The following is a 17,860-nucleotide window of genomic DNA, read 5'->3' as shown; positions in this document are numbered from 1 at the left end:
CTGAGCTGGGACCCTTACCAGATGCTACACACCGGGTCAGTGTGCTCTGGGACTCACATAGGCAGGGGCGCCAATCCCTGGGCAGGGCTACCTCCGAAGAGGGTCCCTACCATCATACGTCAAATGGTTTTGGAAGAAAGATTATTTATTTTCGGATCTAACATTCATTTGAAATCCACACAACAGGAATGTTTTAAAACCCTATGTTACTTAACATCTAGGGCATAGGTGCAAACAACCTGTGAAATTTTGACTTCATGTGTCAAACAATAATGGAGGAATAAATGTTATGTTTTGTTTTGGAGTAGAATGTTTAAAAAAGATATTTCTTACGGTCATGAAAGACCAACCTTCACATAAATTTTCAAGTATGTGCGTGAAATATTTTCGGAAAATGAAGTGTGATTTTCAGAGGCAACCCCCATCTAAGCTCCTTAGAGGAGAAATATTTTGAGGCCAGGCTGAGTGGCTCAGATAATTAAGGCACTAACTTCCTGAGCTCACATTGACACGTTCGATCCTGGCTCAGTCCGGTGGTATTGAAGGTGCTCAAATACGTCAGCCCCATGTCGGAAGACTTGCTGGCACATAAAAAACTTCCACAGGACAAACTTCCAGCATCTCAGCGTCTTCAAAAACCATAAAGGTAGTTAGTGGGATGTAAGATCAATATTATTATTATTATTACCATCATTAAAAACATTTTGAAATACATCATATTTGACACACAGGACATAAAAGAATAACCTTCTTGTAAAATGACAACTCCGTATGTCAAACGCTTTTGGAGGGAAGAATAATTTTGTTTCCAGAGCTAATCTCATTTAACCCCTTAGGGGTGGAATGTTTAAAATATTTCCTATTTCACATCTAGGATTTAAAAATATATACCACCGTTTGGAATTTTGTCTTCATACGTTAAACAGTTTTGGAGGAATAAGTGTTTTTGGTTTTGGATCTTAACCTTTAAGGATTAATCCTTTTTTCACACCAGGCAAATGCTGGGGCTGTACCTTAATTAAGACCACGGTCACTTCCTTCCCGATCCTAGCTCTTTCCTGTTCCATCGTCGCCATAAGATCTGTGTCGGTGCGACGTAAAGCAAATTGAAAAAAGAATCAAAACCTGTTATATAACACACAATAATTTGAAATAGCATGCTCTTTGATGACATAATTTCATTCACTTATGGGTATAAAATTCATGGCATTAAATCCATCATGATAATATCCCTTGATGGTTGCTCCATGCTTACTATTTACATTCACAACTCACAGCACTAGGCTATAACGGTAACTCACAGAAGTCCGCCAGAGCACTCTGAACCTCATGACTTGCAAGTTCTTCATTGCTGAGGAGTGTGCAAACAGGTATGTAGGCCTAACTTTCAAAGCGGTAAGGAATGGTAAGGACCCATTATATTATAACAGGGAAATAAAGAGGTTAAGAAGGAGGTGCAGATTAGAAATAAATAGAGTTAGGAATGGTTGCAGGAGTAAAGAGAGACTGAAGTAGCTTATTAGGAAATTGAGTTTAGTGAAAAAGGCAGCTAAGGATAACATGATTGCAAACAAAATTGGCAGCCATATCAATTTTAGGGAGCAATGGATGAATATGTGTAGATACTTTAAGGCAGAAACAGTTTCCAGGACGGACATTTCAGGGATCATTAATGAAGAATTAGAGTAGGTGAAGTGGTACCTGGTCTCGTAATACGTAATTAAGAGGAGGGTCCTGCAGAGTAGTATTGTTATACTGTCTACAGTAGTAAATGAGTTGCAAGATTGTGAGCGACTGCAGGGTGACCTAGATAATGTTGTGAGATGAACAGCAGACAATGATATAATGGTAAAAGGGATGAAAAATCAGGTTGTAAGTTTTACCAAAAGGAAAAGTTCTCTCAGTTTTAATTACTGTGTTGATAGGGTGATAGTACCTCAAGGGGAATACAGTAAGTACCTAAGTGTTAATATAAGGAATGATCTTCATTGGAGTAATCACATTGGCGAGGTTGTTACGAAAGGTTACAGATCTTTTCTCATGGTTAAAAAGGTATTTAGGGATTACAGTAAGGATATAGAGGAGAGGGCATATAGGCCTCTGGTAAGACCCCAATTAGACTTATGGCTCCAGTGTATGGATTCCACACCAGGACTACTTGATATAAGAACTGGAAAGCATGGTTTGTTCTGGGCGATTTCCGACAAAGGAGTAGTGTTGATATAGATGTTGATTCCCGTAGGGAACCTAAAATATTCGTCCCAAATGAGTAAATTTATAATACCAATATAAATGGTCCGTTATTGGACATTATAAATTATCCAGCTAACTCACTCCCGGTTGCCAGCGTTTTGCCCCCGTGTGCCAAGTTGGGCTCATCAGTTGGTACTTAGCATGGCCATCAGATGATATAGATGTTGATTCCCATAGTGCATTGGCACTGCCAGTGGCTCCAACTAGCCTGCGCAGTGGCCTCCACAATATGCACTAGCCATGCGTCTTGGTGGGTGTGCTAAGTACCAACTGATGGGCCCAACTTGGCACACGGGGGCGAAACGCTGGCAACCGGGAGTGAGTTAGCTGGAAAATTTATAATGTCCAATAACGGACCATTTATATTGGTATTTTAATGTTCCAAACTTTGGGCTGGGAAGACTATGTGGTATGTTTCGAGCTGTCAGTGGAGAGATGGCATGGAATGACATTAGTAGATGAAAAAGCTTGAGCGGAGCTTTTAAAAGTAGGAAAGATCATAATATAAAGTTGGAATTAATGAGGACAAATTGCAACAAATATTCATTTATGGGACAAGGAATAAGGGACTGGAAAAAATTATCAATGGAAATGTCCAATAAATTTCCAACTTCTTTGAAAATATTTAAGAAAAGGCTAGGTAAACAATTGGTAGGGAATCTGCCACATGGGCAATAGCCCCAAATGCAGATCACTGATTGATTGATCTATTCAAGTAGGTATGATTTGTGTGGACAAATGTTTCATGTTAAAATCAGTCTGTTTTGTAGTCAGAAACATATCCACAAGTGAAAATAAGAACAGGGTGAAGAATAACTTACTACTGGAAGAAAGTACTCAGAAACAAAAATGCTGAAGATTTATAACTTCAGATATAGGCCTATCTGCTTCTAGAATCCTAATTGATTCTGTTCACAATAATAATAATAATAATAATATGGTCTCAGCTTTAAATTATAATTCTGTTTATTTGACGCCACCTGGGGAAGGAAACTTGATACCCAGGCTACCAGCATTCCCCTATTCAGTTTGCACCACTGTACTTAATACTACAGTCAGCACTCCTAACAGTTAGATTATAGACAAATTAAACTGCACAGCCGGAATTTTTTTTTCAATTGAACACTGATATGTGCAGACTTGGACAACTGCCCTAAATGCAGATCGGTGGTGATTGGTTGCATACAGTAGTAAAAATGAAATTAAATGGCGTATGGCTTTTGGTGCCGGGAGTGTCCGAGGACAAGTTCGGCTCGCCAGATGCAGGTCTTTTGATTTGACTCCCGTAGGCGACCTGCGCGTCGTGATGAGGATGAAATGACGATGAAGACGACACATACACCCAGACCCCGTGCCAGCGGAATTAACCAATTATGGTTAAGATTCCCGACCCTGCCGGGAATCGAACCTGGGACCCTGTGGCCAAAGGCCAGCAGGCTAACCATTTACCCAAGGAGCCGGACCATACAGTAGTAAAGCAATGACATTAAATGAAAACAGGTTTCTTCTATATGCTGACATGAATGAAATGACAAGCTATACATCTTACCCACCTTTAGAAGTCAATCAAACCTGAATGACAGCCTGCTGAACTACAGCAGTTATAAAACATCCCATAATATATATGAAAAGGAATTAATACCAACTCTCCAAACACTGATAGATGGTGGTTAAAGACAAAATAATGAAATAATGAATGACAGTAATAGATTAGTTATCAAAGTAGCCAATGCAGGTGTGAAGTAGCCAATGCAGGTCTGTTACTAACGATGTTAAAAGTACGGGTAGGCCTACAATGAAGGTAATGGTGAACAATTTAAAAAAAATATTGTTGTTTCACTTTGATTCATTTGATTCAAACTACCAAAAGTGTTGGTGAACTTTGTGGTAAACAAACTTTATGGCCCTTACAGTACTAACATGAAACAAAAACTATGGGAAGACATTTTCTTTATCCTTACATAGGGTTCAATAATCTACTGTCAAAAATTAAATTTTCAGAATAATTCCATTAGGTACTGTTCTATTCTGTTACAAATGAATCAGTCTTCAAGTGATGGTAAGCCACATAAGCTGCGTAACCATAACCTACACAAGCCCCAGCATCGTAATTTTACGAGCCTTGAGACATCCTTATCAACAGCTCTACTTACTTCGAGCATGTTACATCTGTGAAATAGTACCAGTCATTCAATCTCTTCCTATGTTTGGTATTGAGTATTACAAAAGGATGCCCCATCCTTTACTTTCACAGAGAGAGATTCTAACAAATTCTGTAAAATAGATCAATATTTATTTTACAACACTATTAGTGTTTATGTCTTAAATTTTGATGAAAAAATTCAACTTCATACTAATATCAACTAGGCCCTACAAAAACAGGACTAGACAATTGGCCTAATAAAGTAAACAGATGCAGAATACCATTTCATTAAACAAATCAGTGGTTGTGTGTAATAAGGGGGTTTTGATTTTGCATAGAAACTTCTCTTATATCTCACAACTAGTAGATTATCAAAAGCTTGTAATGCCACAAAACCATGGGTTTACTTTAGTAGTGTATGAACTTTCTCACCTTCAAGTCATTTTTAATCCCAGCATAATACTGCTGTAATTCTGCTTCGATTAAAAATTCGTACAGTCCCGGACCCCGTGTTGTAGTCATCGTGTGCTAAAACAGACACAATATTTATTAATAGAGCAGACCATAACACATTCTGATGTCAATAACCTAATAAATGCCAAAATAATTTGCGAGTGATACCATAGTTAAACAAGAACAGAGTTTTAATCATAAACATGACTACGTTTTACTTACGAGGAGTCTACGAAGTGTGCATATGAGAACCGTCATGTGTTAATTTAGAGTTTGTTAACATATGCAAATGATACATACCTTGAGCTTGACTGCACTTTCGGTATGCTCCTCAAGTCAAGTTTTACAACAATAATATCTAAATTGGATCCCATGCACGCAAAGCGCATGTACTTCTAAACTATAAATCCTAAAATCATAACGCAAAACACCGAAAAATCCAATTAACGAAAAATACCATCCTTCATAAAAACACTCGAAAGTACACAGTACGTACAAAACACAACATTATTCTGTCGCCATATATGCTCGCCAACCTTAAAGCAAGAAAATCCCTAGAATTGCCAAAATAACACGATGCCAATATATCAGCGAGTATCTTTGGAGCAGTAACTTTCATTGACAAATGATACAGACGTCGATTGCTGATCGAAGATCACAATTCGTCTTCCCGGCATATTGACTCTCATTCGATATTTCTAACCAGTTATTCTACAGAGGAATCTCTCTCCAATAGAAATCAAGGTCAATGCCTGGCGCCGCACAGACGTACGTAATTTAAATGTCTTAGGCACTGACCATAAACCACCACAATAATATGGCTGGAACAGGAGGTACCCTGCGATCAGAGATGCTTACCTAATAAACTGTTTTCATTCTACCGGTAAACAAATTCCCGGAGTGCACTTGTCCTGTGACAACTTTCTAATGTTTCTTTTTGATAACGGAGTGGGTGTTGGCCTCCCACTTTCTTATCTCTTACGACGGTTTAGCCAACATCATTGAAAGTAAGCTTCGAGAATAAAAAGAAGTACGGAAGTCCTCGTGCGGTCTTCCGACAGATAAGTGCTTCATCGAAAAAGTCTGGATGTGATTGACAATAAACCTCTACTGTGTAACCTAATCGGAATCAATCAGAGGAAAGAAGCGCTCTCTCTGCAGAATGTTGATTATCGGCACTCAACAAATCCCATCTTCAAAAAAACAATGCTAGTTGAAGGAACGCAAAATATATGACTGTAGTATTTATATAATCCCAAATCCACAAAAAGTCCACCGTAATCATTACATCAGTATAATAACTTCCGCCGGGATTCGATTCCCAGCTTTGTCGCGGATTTAAGGCTTGTCTGAAGCACTTAGTCGGGATGAGTCAGTCTCAGTCAACACAACTGAGGTTAAATCCGACTTTTGGTCATCCTCCAATTGTTTTTCCGCGTGGTTCCCCACTCCTGGTGAATGCTGGGGTAGTAGCTAACCAGTGGCGTATGCTGGGATTAAGACATGGGCTACCACTAGACTTAGGTTACCTCTTTTCGATGGTTGGTTTAGTGAACGTCAAGCCTTCAGCGTTTTGAGCTGCAGCCAGTAGCGAACGGAGATGCCTGCTGTGTTGTCAAGGCTGCTTTACAGGCTACTGTCCCGGCCTCTGCTACTGCCAATGCTCAACCCCTGATCAGTAGAGATGGTAGCCTAAGATTTAGCAAATGAAAGTCAGGCTTTGTGGCTAAATGGATAGAACGTTTGCCTTCGGTCCGATGGTCCCGGTTCAGTTTCCAGAATCACCCCCCCCCCCCCCCGTCATACTGTTAATTCCCCTGGCGTGGCCTTAATTAATTATTATTACAGTCCCAGCATTTGCCTGGTGTGGCTTCCCATTTTCACACCAGGCAAATGCTGGGGCTGTACCTTAATTAAGGCCACGGCCGCTTCCTTCCCATTCCTAGACCTTTCTTGTCCCATCGTCGCCATAAGACCTATCTATGTCGGTGGGACGTAAAGCAACTAGCAAAAAAAAATTCCCCTGGCTTGTGGACTGGGTGTTTATCAGTGGCGTATACTGAGGACTTCCAAGGCTATCAGTGAAGCCCGAATCTCAATTGAATGATGGAAGTCTAAATCACATTATAATGTAAGCATCTGAAACATTGTTCCATTTACAAAACTTGTAAGCAATGAGAAAAAAACGTCGCACATATTTCTGAGAGCAAGAAGGCATCGGAGACTGATATTGCAGGCCAGGCTCTCGTCCCTCTCCCCTCGACTCGCCAAACGCAGCTTGCTGCTGGATATCGGATAGGAGCGGGACCGGCGGAGGATAGGTGTTATAGGCTTCGGTCCGTCAGATCGCCACTGCTATCAACCATGCGTTACTCATTAATCTCATCATATAGGCCTACTTCCTCACCTCACATTTCTGACTTAATGATATAGATAAGAGAGTGTGGAAATTCCTCACTCCCGTTTACTTCTACATACTTGTAGGAAGAGACTGCAGGGCTGCTGTTAAGAGGAGCAATATAGTTTTATTTTTATTGGTAGATCTGCTAAAATGAAATGCCATCTTTCAGGTTTAGTATTTTCTTTTGTTAGTTGGAATCAAACTCATGATCATAGCTCGGACACCACCACTGATCTCCCGAGGACGCTAATTAACCAGTGAACGATGGGTACGACCGATGTAAAATATTAATATTAATAATAATAATAATAATAATAATAATAATAATAATAATAATAATAATAATAATAATAATAATAATAATAATAGTAATAATAATAATAATAATAATAATAATAATAATAATAATAATAATAATAATAGGGCATGGCATCTATATAGGCTTGGTGTTGACCTAATGGGGATAAAATGAATGGCGAAGTCGTCATAAACTCTTGTTCTTTTCCGACCCAGATGGTATTAGGTTAGGTTCATGGTCCTTGTCTTTCTTTGGATGATACCTTCATTTTTCAAAGTGTCGGACCCCTTCCATTTTTCCGCTCTGATTAATGTTAATAGAGGATGGTTGCCTAGCCTAGTTGTACTTCCTCTTAAAACGTTAATCACCACCAACCACCACCTGTCGGTCGTCTTTCATAACCTAAATCATCATAGATCAAATAGGCCTAGGTAAGAATGCTGAAAGAAGCAGAGGACATTCATTGGATACAGCTCAAGATTTTTAGCTGAGTTAAGGAATTCGTTTGTTAAGGTCCTGAATTATAGTCGACAGACTGAAAAACCACACGGTTATAGATCGGGGAATTTCGTCAAAATTTAGAATGAAAGTATTGATGCGAGCTGAAGAGAAGACTAGCGGGGCGTGAGGTGGGACACGGGGGAGCAGCTTTCTCTCTCTGTCGTCTCGGCTATGGCTCTTCCTAAAACTATCGTCAGCCAGCCTGCAGCCAGTCTGCCTTTGATGATGCAAGTGGCCAGTCGAACAGCTCGGTAGCGTTCATCTTGTCTATGTGTCGTAAGTGTTGAACAGCGATTTATATACTGAGGCTTACATAACTGTGTTATACAACATTTATGTTATTATAGTGCTACTTTGTATTACTATTATGGAACCCTGCCGGAAGAAAGGAAAGACTATCCACAGCGAAGCTAGGGAGGTTATCAGGCATGTTATCCAAGAATGTGATGAAGAGGCACGAGAAGGGCAACTGAAACACTTACTGAGGCAAACTAATTTGCGTGTATCTAATTACACGGGCATTTCAGTCAGCACAGTGAGTAGAATTCGCAAGGAAAGTACAGCAGCTGGCGATACGTCACTATCAACACCAGGGAAGCATCGCCCACAGCCCGAAGAAAGAAAAGTGCAATGTGATGGGTTTAATAGAGATGTAATAAGAGAAGTAATTCAAGACTTTTATGTAGTCCAGAAGAAAGTGCCTACATGCCCCAATCTTTTGAGTGCCATCAAGGAGAAAATCGAATTTCCGTGGGACGTTCATTCCTTGAGGCGAATTTTAAGAGACATGGGATTTAAGTGGAAGAAGTGTCAGAATTTCAGAAAAATTTTGGTGGAGCGCCCAAACATTGTCAGCTGGCGCTGTAGGTTTTTAAGAGCTATGCGGCGTTATAGAAGTGATAATCGTTCTATTGTTTATATAGATGAAACATGGGTAGATAATAATTTAACATTTAATAAGTGTTGGCAAAGTGACAATCAACCTGGTGTTATGACCAACAGAAGCTCATCGAATCGCTTAATTATTGTACACGCGGGATGTGAAGATGGGTTCCTGGAAGGAGCGTTGGTTATTTTTAAGGCCGGGAAATCGTCAGGAGATTATCATGGCCAGATGAACGCAGAGAATTTTGAGAAGTGGATTCGTGAGAAGCTGTTGCCTAACCTCCCTAAGAACAGTGTTATAGTGTTAGATAATGCTTCGTATCATTGTGTGCAACAGAACAAACCCCCCACGAAGTATGCTGTTAAGAAGGAAATGAAAAGCTGGCTAGAAAGGAACTATGTGCCATACGGTGAGGATATGAGAAAATCGGAGCTCTTTCATTTGATTGAAATTAATAAAGGTCCCGAGAAAATCTTCCGGATTGATGAGATGTTAAGGTCGCATGGGCATGACGTAATTCGTTTGCCGCCTTACATGTGCGAGTTTAATGCCATTGAACTGGCTTGGTCAAAGGCAAAGAGGATTGTACGGGAAAGCAATGTTACCGGGGACATTTTCATGACAAAGCTTGAAGCCGTAACGAGAACTGCAATTTCTTCTATTACCAAAGCAGACTGGGAAGGATATTGTTCCCACGTTCGTAACAGTGAGGAAGAGTACTGGAGGAACGATGGACTGATAGAAGACGCGCTCGAAGAATTCATCATATCTCTGGATAGTGACTCTAATTAATCAAGCGATGACCAGTTTTCCTCGTCCGAATCCGAACTTGCTCATCCCCTAACAGACAGTGAGTAACCCATCGAAGATGCTCTTCAAATACTTCTTCGTAGGGTTTCTGTTAATTCGTTCGTGTAACTTTAAGTAAGTGTTCACCTTAGGAAATATTGTTTTTAATGATATTTTACTTCGTTATTTTGTGTATCATCAAGAAAAGTGACATAGGGACACAAGGCTTGCTGAAGCTAATTTAGGCCTACAGTATATTGTTTTAAATGTTATTTTATTTGATGGTTGTGTGTGTCAAAAAAGTGACATAGGGACACAAGGCTTGCTGAAGCTAATTTAGCCCTACAGTCTATTGTTTTAAATGTTAATTTATTTGATAGTATTGTGTATAAAAATGTGACATAGGGACACAAGGCTTATTGAACCTAATTTAGGCCTACAGTCTATTGTTTTAAATGTTAATTTATTTGATAGTATTGTGTATAAAAATGTGACATAGGGACACAAGGCTTGCTGAAGCTAATTTAGGCCCACAGTCTATTGTTTTAAATATGTGATTAATAATATTCTATAAAATTATGTTTTTCAGTAAACTAACTGGTCGAATAATGAATAAGTTACTTCCTCTCTCACCCATTTTAGACGGTACAGCACTGGGTTTCTGAGCTTACAATAAGTCTGTGGGTTCAATCTCGGCTAAGTGCAATGGTATTTGAAGGTGCTGAACTACGTCAGCGTCGTGTCGATAGCTTTAACGACACATAAAGTAACCCTTGCGGCACAGAATTCGTGACGCACAAGCGGGAACATTGTTATACAGAATAGTAGAATAGAATACCCCTTCCCCGAGTTCCGGATCGCCTGGAAAGAGTAATCATTTATTGCTATTTTTGATATGAATGCTCTTCTTGTATCTATTACTACATTAAACATTATAATTACTCCTAATCATTATTTACACCCAATCTTAAATTGCAGTTTTTAATTTTGTTTCCTTATAATTCTTTTTGTCCTAAGACATTAACAGTGTTATATTGTCTAGAACAACACGTATCTTACCCGTACTCCTATTATTAATTAGTGTAAAATTGTTTATAAGTCCGAACAGATTTCTCCTTAGCTTACAATAGACATTATATATTAACTGAATGAGGGAATGACTGCATGTCTGATGAGTTGCATGATTGGATCGTAATCATAAAAATTGTTATACGCGCACATATTCAGTCTGGTTCATTATTAGACTATTATTATTATTATTATTATTATTATTATTATTATTATTATTATTATTATTATTATTATTATTATTTTCTTCACGTAACGAACACGCCGGTATATGTGTGTGTGAGAGAGAATGCATTCGTAACTCGGCACACTGACGAACGAAATTGACCTGCCTGTAGCTCACTTCTTGAAACTTACTACATTTGAAATATAGGAAATAAATATCGTCCTCTTTTAGTGATGTAATCGTCATCGGACATTTTGTAAAAATGTGTAAAAAGTATTATAATAATTAATGCAGTATATATATTAAAATAAAAAATAATAACAGAAACTCTTTCGATTTGCACCTTGAGGATGGACTCCGCTCCTGATAAAATCGAATGTTGGCATAAATTCCCAGTGTCAGTGGAAATTAACATAGATTACTATTAGTTGGAAACTGCCTTGTCTTAATATTTCGCTGGTCGGATATAGTTTATTAACAGATGAATAATGTTACCCACCTGCGATATATAAAAATACATCGAGTGCCTTGCAGGAAGAGACCAGCTAAGGACACTGCGACTGCGAGGACGAACGTTTTCAGAAACGCAAGTACATACACCAGCTTGGTGACGTGAACCCAGGGACGAGGGGAGAAGCGAGGCCTAACGCATTCCCGGCCACATTCCTAGCGGAACTCTTCTCTTTAGCTCCCATCAATAGTTTGTATCTCTATCCAGCCCTCTCCTTGCCCTAAACAGCTACCAATCAAAGTAGACCTTTCAACTTTCGTGTTCATCTTTGGAATTCTCGGCCAGAGGGAAGAGAGAAAAGAACTGCGAGAATAGACAAAGGAGGAGGTATTCCACATTTACAGTATGCCACATAGTCATGAATTAACCAACAGGAAAAAAGCTTAGTGCGCGAATGAAACTGTCCTTCACTCTTAATCATTCCAACCCTACATAATAGTTTGGTAGAAGCATTTCAGATATCCCTGTCAGTCATACTTTCCTTTAATATGGTACAAAATAATCTTCCTTTAATGGTGTTCAGTGATCTAACTGTAGAATAGCTAATGTTGTTTGCTTTGAGGTGTCATCGAGTATTAAATGGGCTAGTGTAAAGACCTCGTGGATGGGATGTATAACCGCAGAAGACGCGTTCGGTTCACCCGAAAGAACGTTGGTTCGCTTCCCCATCAGAAAGAAACGATATTTTCAGTTCTGGAGAGGCACATGATCTTGATGTTCACTCGAAAATAAGCAAACAAATCCCATGGCGCTACAACCTTAATGGGCCTTGGCCTACCAAGAGACCACTGCTCAGTTTGGTGGCCTGCAAATTATGACGTGACGGTTGTTATATTCCTGGCTTTCTAGACAGGAGCCGCTATTTCACCATCAGATACCGGTAGTTCCTCAATTCTCCCCTGTGGGTAGGAGCGGTAGAACACACGTGCGATATCCCCTGCCTGTCGTAAGAGGCGACTAATAGGGGCCGTAGGGGCTGTCAACTTGGGAGCGTCCTGGGGTGGAAGGCATGTCACGCCTAGCTGAGCCTAGCATTTCTTTCACTTACTTGTGCTAGTCTCCTCGCTTTCATCTTTCTTATCAGACCTCCCTTGGTCAACTCTTGCTCTTGTTTTTTTCTTTCGAACCCGACGGTATTAGGCTTGCTAGGCTTAGGGATCTTTCAGTTCCACGCCTTCCGTGACCTTCTTTTCATCAATACCTTCGTTCTTCGAAGTGACGAAAATTTTCCATTTCGCTTCTGATTAGATTTTTTTTTTTTCAATTTGCTTCACCTCGCACCGACATAGGTAGGACTTACAGCGGCCATGGGGTAGGAAAGGGCTAGGAGTGGGAAGGAAGCGACCGTGGCCTAAATTAATGTACAGCACCAGCATTTCCCTGGTAGGAAAATGGAAAACCACGGAAAATGATCTTCAGGGCTGCCGACAGTGGGGTTCGAACCCACTATCTCACGAATGCAAGCTGACAGCTATGTGACCCAAACCACGCAGCCACTCACTCGGTGTTAATATATTTGTACTTCCTATTTAAACAATTATCACCACCACCAGCTCCTCAATTTATTGTTCTCACATAAACTGAATGGGCATCGAACTGGCCCTGAGATCCAGATAAAAGTATCTGATCTGGCCGGGGATCGAACGCAGAATCTTCTGGTGAGAGGCAGACTCGCTACCCCTCGACAACGGCGAGGCGAGCTTCACCCGGCTTATACCAAAAATTGCTAAATGAATTTCCGGGGACAAAGGCAGTCGGGCACAGGAGTAACCGCTCTGTCCCACCTAGTTCCGCGGTTACGGATAGCGGAAGTCTTTCATCTTCCACTTCTCCGATGGTCTTCGTGGTCTGTACGGAGATGATTCTACTTTTGCTTTTCCACTATACTTAAAAATAGACCGTCAATTTTTATTCACGCAGAAACAGCATTTTTATAATTGGAAATTGCTATCACATAATTTCAGTGGGATTAATGTCCGGTTCCATGGCTAAATGGTTAGCGTACTGACCTTTGGTCACAGGGCCCCCGGGTTCGATTCCCGGCAGGGTCAGGAATTTTAACCTTCATTGGTTAATTTCGCTGGCACGGGGGCTGGGTGTACGTGTCGTCTTCATCCTCATCACGACGCGCAGGTCGCCTACGGGAGTAAAATCAAAAGACCTGCACCTGGCTAGCCGAACATGTCCTCGGACACTCTCGGCACTAAAAGCCATACGTCATTTCATTTAGTGGGATGGTTAGCATACTGGCCTTTGATCGAAGGAGTCCCGGTTCGATTTCTGGTCGTGCTGCTGCCTGACACCATGAGATTTTCAGCACCCCAGCAACATCAGGAGGGACTGCCTGGCCGAGGTGGTAAAGGTGTGCTCGGTTCGCCCGGAAGGAGGTGGCTTCGAATCCCCGTCAGGAAGTCGTAAAATTTAAGAAATGAGATTTCCACTTCCGGAGGTGCACATGGCCCTGAGGTTCACTCAGCCTACACCAAAAATGAGTACCAGGTTAATTCCTGGGGGCAAATGTGGCCGGGCGTAGAGCTAACCGCTCTAGGCTACCCCATCAAGTGCCGAGGTTACAGATAGTGGAAGCCTTTACCTTCCACCCCTCCAAGGGGCTTCATGGCCTGTACGGAGATGACTTTGCTTCCTTTTTTGCTTTGCAGCAACATCAGGAATCGAACCAAGGTCGCCGGGAGGACAGGCAAGCAGCTAAGCCCTACATCACCCTGTTCCGTAGTGTCCGGTGTCCGATTCCATGGCTAAATGCGTGCTGGCCTTTGGTCACACGGGTACCGGGTTCGATTCCCGACAGGGTCGGGAATTTTAACCATAATTGGTTAATTTCGCTGGCACGGGGACTGGGTGTATGTGTCGTCTTCATCATCATTTCATCCTCATCACGACGCGCAGGTCGCCTACGGATGTCAAATCAGAAGACCTGCACCTGGCAAGCCAAACATGTTCTCGGACACTCACGACACTAAAATCCATACACCATTTCATTTCAACAATAATGGTATTGTATATAATCGTCGTTGGGCAAAGAAAACCTTGCAAGTCATTCGGAGTAAAGTTTACAGAAGTCCAAAACTAAGCGGTCAGTCGGAGGAACCGTTCCTTGCATTTTCATTGCTTAACAATAGCGCAATTATTCGACCACTGGACTGAGGCGCAAACCTTCACAAGACAGTTGGAGAAACGTGGTTTTCTCTTGAGTGGAATTGCGAAGTTTCCGTCACCTAGCAACGATATACATACCAGTATAATTAATGCAACACTTACTCTTGTACTATGCACTGCTACTGAAAATATATATATACTGAAGTGAAATGAATGAGTGGATTTCGAATCAAAAATTAGAACAAGAGTAATGCAGCATAAACAAGCATTTTTACATACCAAGTCAATGGGAGGTACAAACTGACACATGCCGTATTTACGTGAATAATCCCCGCCACCGAATAATCTCCGTAGCCTAACTTTAGGAAGGCTCATTTCGAAAAAAATTAAATGCCAACTTTGACGAAAATAAAACCCGCACCCTAATTTCGTGCCTCAAATTAAAAAAAAAACTATGCGGGTATTATTCACGTAAATACGGTATTTAAGAATGAATAAACTCTGTGTAGTGGTAGAAAGAAACGCTATCGAAACAAGATTTTATTGAAAACGAACAGGCGCGTCTCTTTTTCTGAACTGTTCACCGAAAACAGAAGTACGATAAATTTACGTATCCCTTGATACGACCGCCCCCCCCCCTCCTTTACCGAGCTCGATAGCTCCAGTCACTTAAGTGCGGCCATTATCCAGTATTCGGAAGATAGTGGGTTCCAACCCCACTGTCGGCAGCCCTCAAGATGGTTTTCCGTGGTTTCCCATTTTCACACGAGGCAAGTGCTGGTGCTGTGTCTTAATTAAGGCCACGGCCGCTTCCTTTCCACTCCTAGCTCTTTCCTGTCCCATCGTCGCCATAAGACCTATCTGTGTCGGTGCGACGTAAAACAACTTTTCTTAAAAAGAAACAAGATTTCTGTGTGTGAGACGACCCCGCGTACCCCTACTGGTACGCGCATCACACTTTGAACATCACTGTTCTAATGCACCACCCAGCTTTCCATCAGTTAAATATTGCGTTTCCAGAAATTCTCCCCTGCTATTTTCCCAGAATATCTAAACAAACAGACTGACAAAAATTGAACCGAACCTTTATTCGGCTTTTATCTATCTAATCTGATGTAAAAACGCAGTAAGTGTACAGACAAAATTATAATTGTATTTATATACAGTAGGCGTGTTCGGTTCATCTCAAAGGATGTAGGTTCAATTCTTTGTCAGGAAGGAAAAAAAAATCTAAAAGTGAAACTTCCACTTCTGAAGAGACACTATCCCTGGAATGCCAGGTTGACTCCTGGTAGGGGCAGAAGGTTGACGAAGGCGGCCGAGCACATACCTAACCAGTGGAGCCCATTTAGTGGCGACCTTTACCTTCCACTCTTACATAGCCCTTCATGGTTGGTGCGGAGATGACTTCAGAAGTGGAAATCTCGTTTCTAAATGTTTTGATTTCCTGAGGGAGAATCGAAATCACTTTCTTCCGGCTGAGCCAAATATGCCTTTACTGTCTCAGCTAGGCTGCCTCAATGTTGATCAACAGGGTATTTTATATTCCTATTGAAACCAACCATTTACACGCTGTATACTGCCCTAGCGAAGTACTCTGAAGTAACTGCACGTCTGATTCATGACCTTATTAAAAGAACCCCTGCATGTTAACGTTATAGTTGTTATCTTCAAAAAAGAACTCCGACAGACTGACAGGCATAATTCATGAAGCCAGATGAAATGCCAAGTGCCGTGAGTCAAAGGCCAACGCAACATACCAGAACATTAAATGTAATAGCGTGAACTCGAGCCCAGACAGCGGACGTGGGACGGCTGTTTTCATACAGCGTGTATGACGTAATCAAACTCTTTCACCCACTTCTCGCCGAAGTAAGGATCAGCTCCTCTGATGGTTAGTGGACCACTAATGTTAGTAATGTGATAATAAAGAAGTGTCTGCCTGTATATTTGTTCTCTAGTTGTGATTATGAGAGAGTTGATAGCTTACACGATGCAGAGACGATGATCATTACTTTTGAAAGTTTTGTTTGTGCATCTATCATTTTATTTCAGTTCAGTATTTCTGTTAGTATGATTAGTTGGCACCTCCCGGAGTCCCGGGTTCGATTCCCGGCTCTACCACGAAATTTGAAAAGTTATACGCGGTCTGGAACGGAGTCCACTCAGCCTCAGAAGGTCAAGTGAGTAGAGGGGATTCGATTCCCACCTCAGCTATCCACTTCTCCTCCAGACAAATGCCGGGATGGTACCTACAGTAACTTAAGGCCACGGCCGCTTCCTTCCCTCTTCCTTGCCTATCCGTTTCGATCATCTACCCCTCCCCTCTCCCTCACCACAAGACCTCTGTTCAGCATAGCAGGTGAGGATACCTGGGTGAGGTACTGGTCCTCCACCCCAGCTGTATCCCCGACCCAAAGACTTAGGCTCCAGGACACTGCCCTTGAGGCGGTAGAGGTGGTATCCCTCTCTGTGAGCTTGCATCCTGGAGATAGTGGGTTCGAACCCCACTGTCGGCAGTCATGAAGATGAATTTCCATGGTTTCGTATTTTCACACCGGGCAAATGGCTGGGGTTGTACCTTTATTAAGGCCACGGCCAATTTCTTCCCATTCCTAGACCTTTCCTATCCCATCGTCGCCATAAGACCTATTTGTGTCGACGTGACGTAAAGCAAATCGCAAATCATACACATATTATCTGATCAGAAGTATCTGGACACCTACTCGAAACTCCAGGTGTTCCTCGAATTGGAGCTTATTGTAGCCTTTATTACAGCTCGAACTTTTGGAGACCGTCTACCAGGTGTCTGAACGTCTCCGAATGAATGGCAGACCATTCATCCTGCAGCGCTGTAGCAAGTGTAGTTAGTGATGTGGGTCGTAGGGGGTCTGATGCGACGTCGCTATTCTTGTTCATCCTAGAAGTGTTCGATAGAACTGAGGTTGGCGTTCTGGGCTGGCCAGCCCATTTCCGGAATCCTATTATCCACAAACCACTCATGAACATACCCAGCCTTGACAGAGACCATTATCATGCTGAAATATACATCAATGGTTTCCGAACTGGTCTGCTGTCATAGACAACACTCAGCTGGTCAAAATTACCTTATAGTCTTCCACCTTTAACGTGTTCTGTAGTATTTCGAGAGGACAAAGTCCTTTCAATAAAACTCTCCCACCACACCGTCACCGTACCTCCGCCAAATTTCACATTCACCTCAGCCGAAACCTCCCGTATCTCTGTCACATAGGCTACTACATCCTCATTCACC

At 41.5% G+C, this 17,860-nt stretch overlaps 1 protein-coding gene across 1 annotated transcript in view; it reads right to left on the bottom strand.

Moving 5' to 3' along the window:
• Ack-like (activated Cdc42 kinase-like) overlaps positions 1-5,250 on the bottom strand; it is a 182,412-nt gene extending 177,162 nt beyond the window's left edge. The window contains exons 1-2 of the mRNA XM_068228267.1: positions 5,150-5,250; positions 4,829-4,924 (exon numbers count right to left, since the gene is read on the bottom strand). Of these exons, the coding sequence (XP_068084368.1) occupies positions 4,829-4,918 (90 nt within the window). The 5' untranslated portion in view covers positions 4,919-4,924; positions 5,150-5,250. The remainder of the gene's footprint in view (positions 1-4,828; positions 4,925-5,149) is intronic.
• Between the last annotated feature and the right edge of the window lie 12,610 nt (positions 5,251-17,860).

The sequence above is a fragment of the Anabrus simplex genome, chromosome 6, assembly GCF_040414725.1.
Source record: "Anabrus simplex isolate iqAnaSimp1 chromosome 6, ASM4041472v1, whole genome shotgun sequence".
Taxonomy (NCBI): domain Eukaryota; kingdom Metazoa; phylum Arthropoda; class Insecta; order Orthoptera; family Tettigoniidae; genus Anabrus; species Anabrus simplex.
Note: the sequence above shows the minus strand (reverse complement) of the source record. Positions and strands in the feature narration are given on the sequence as shown.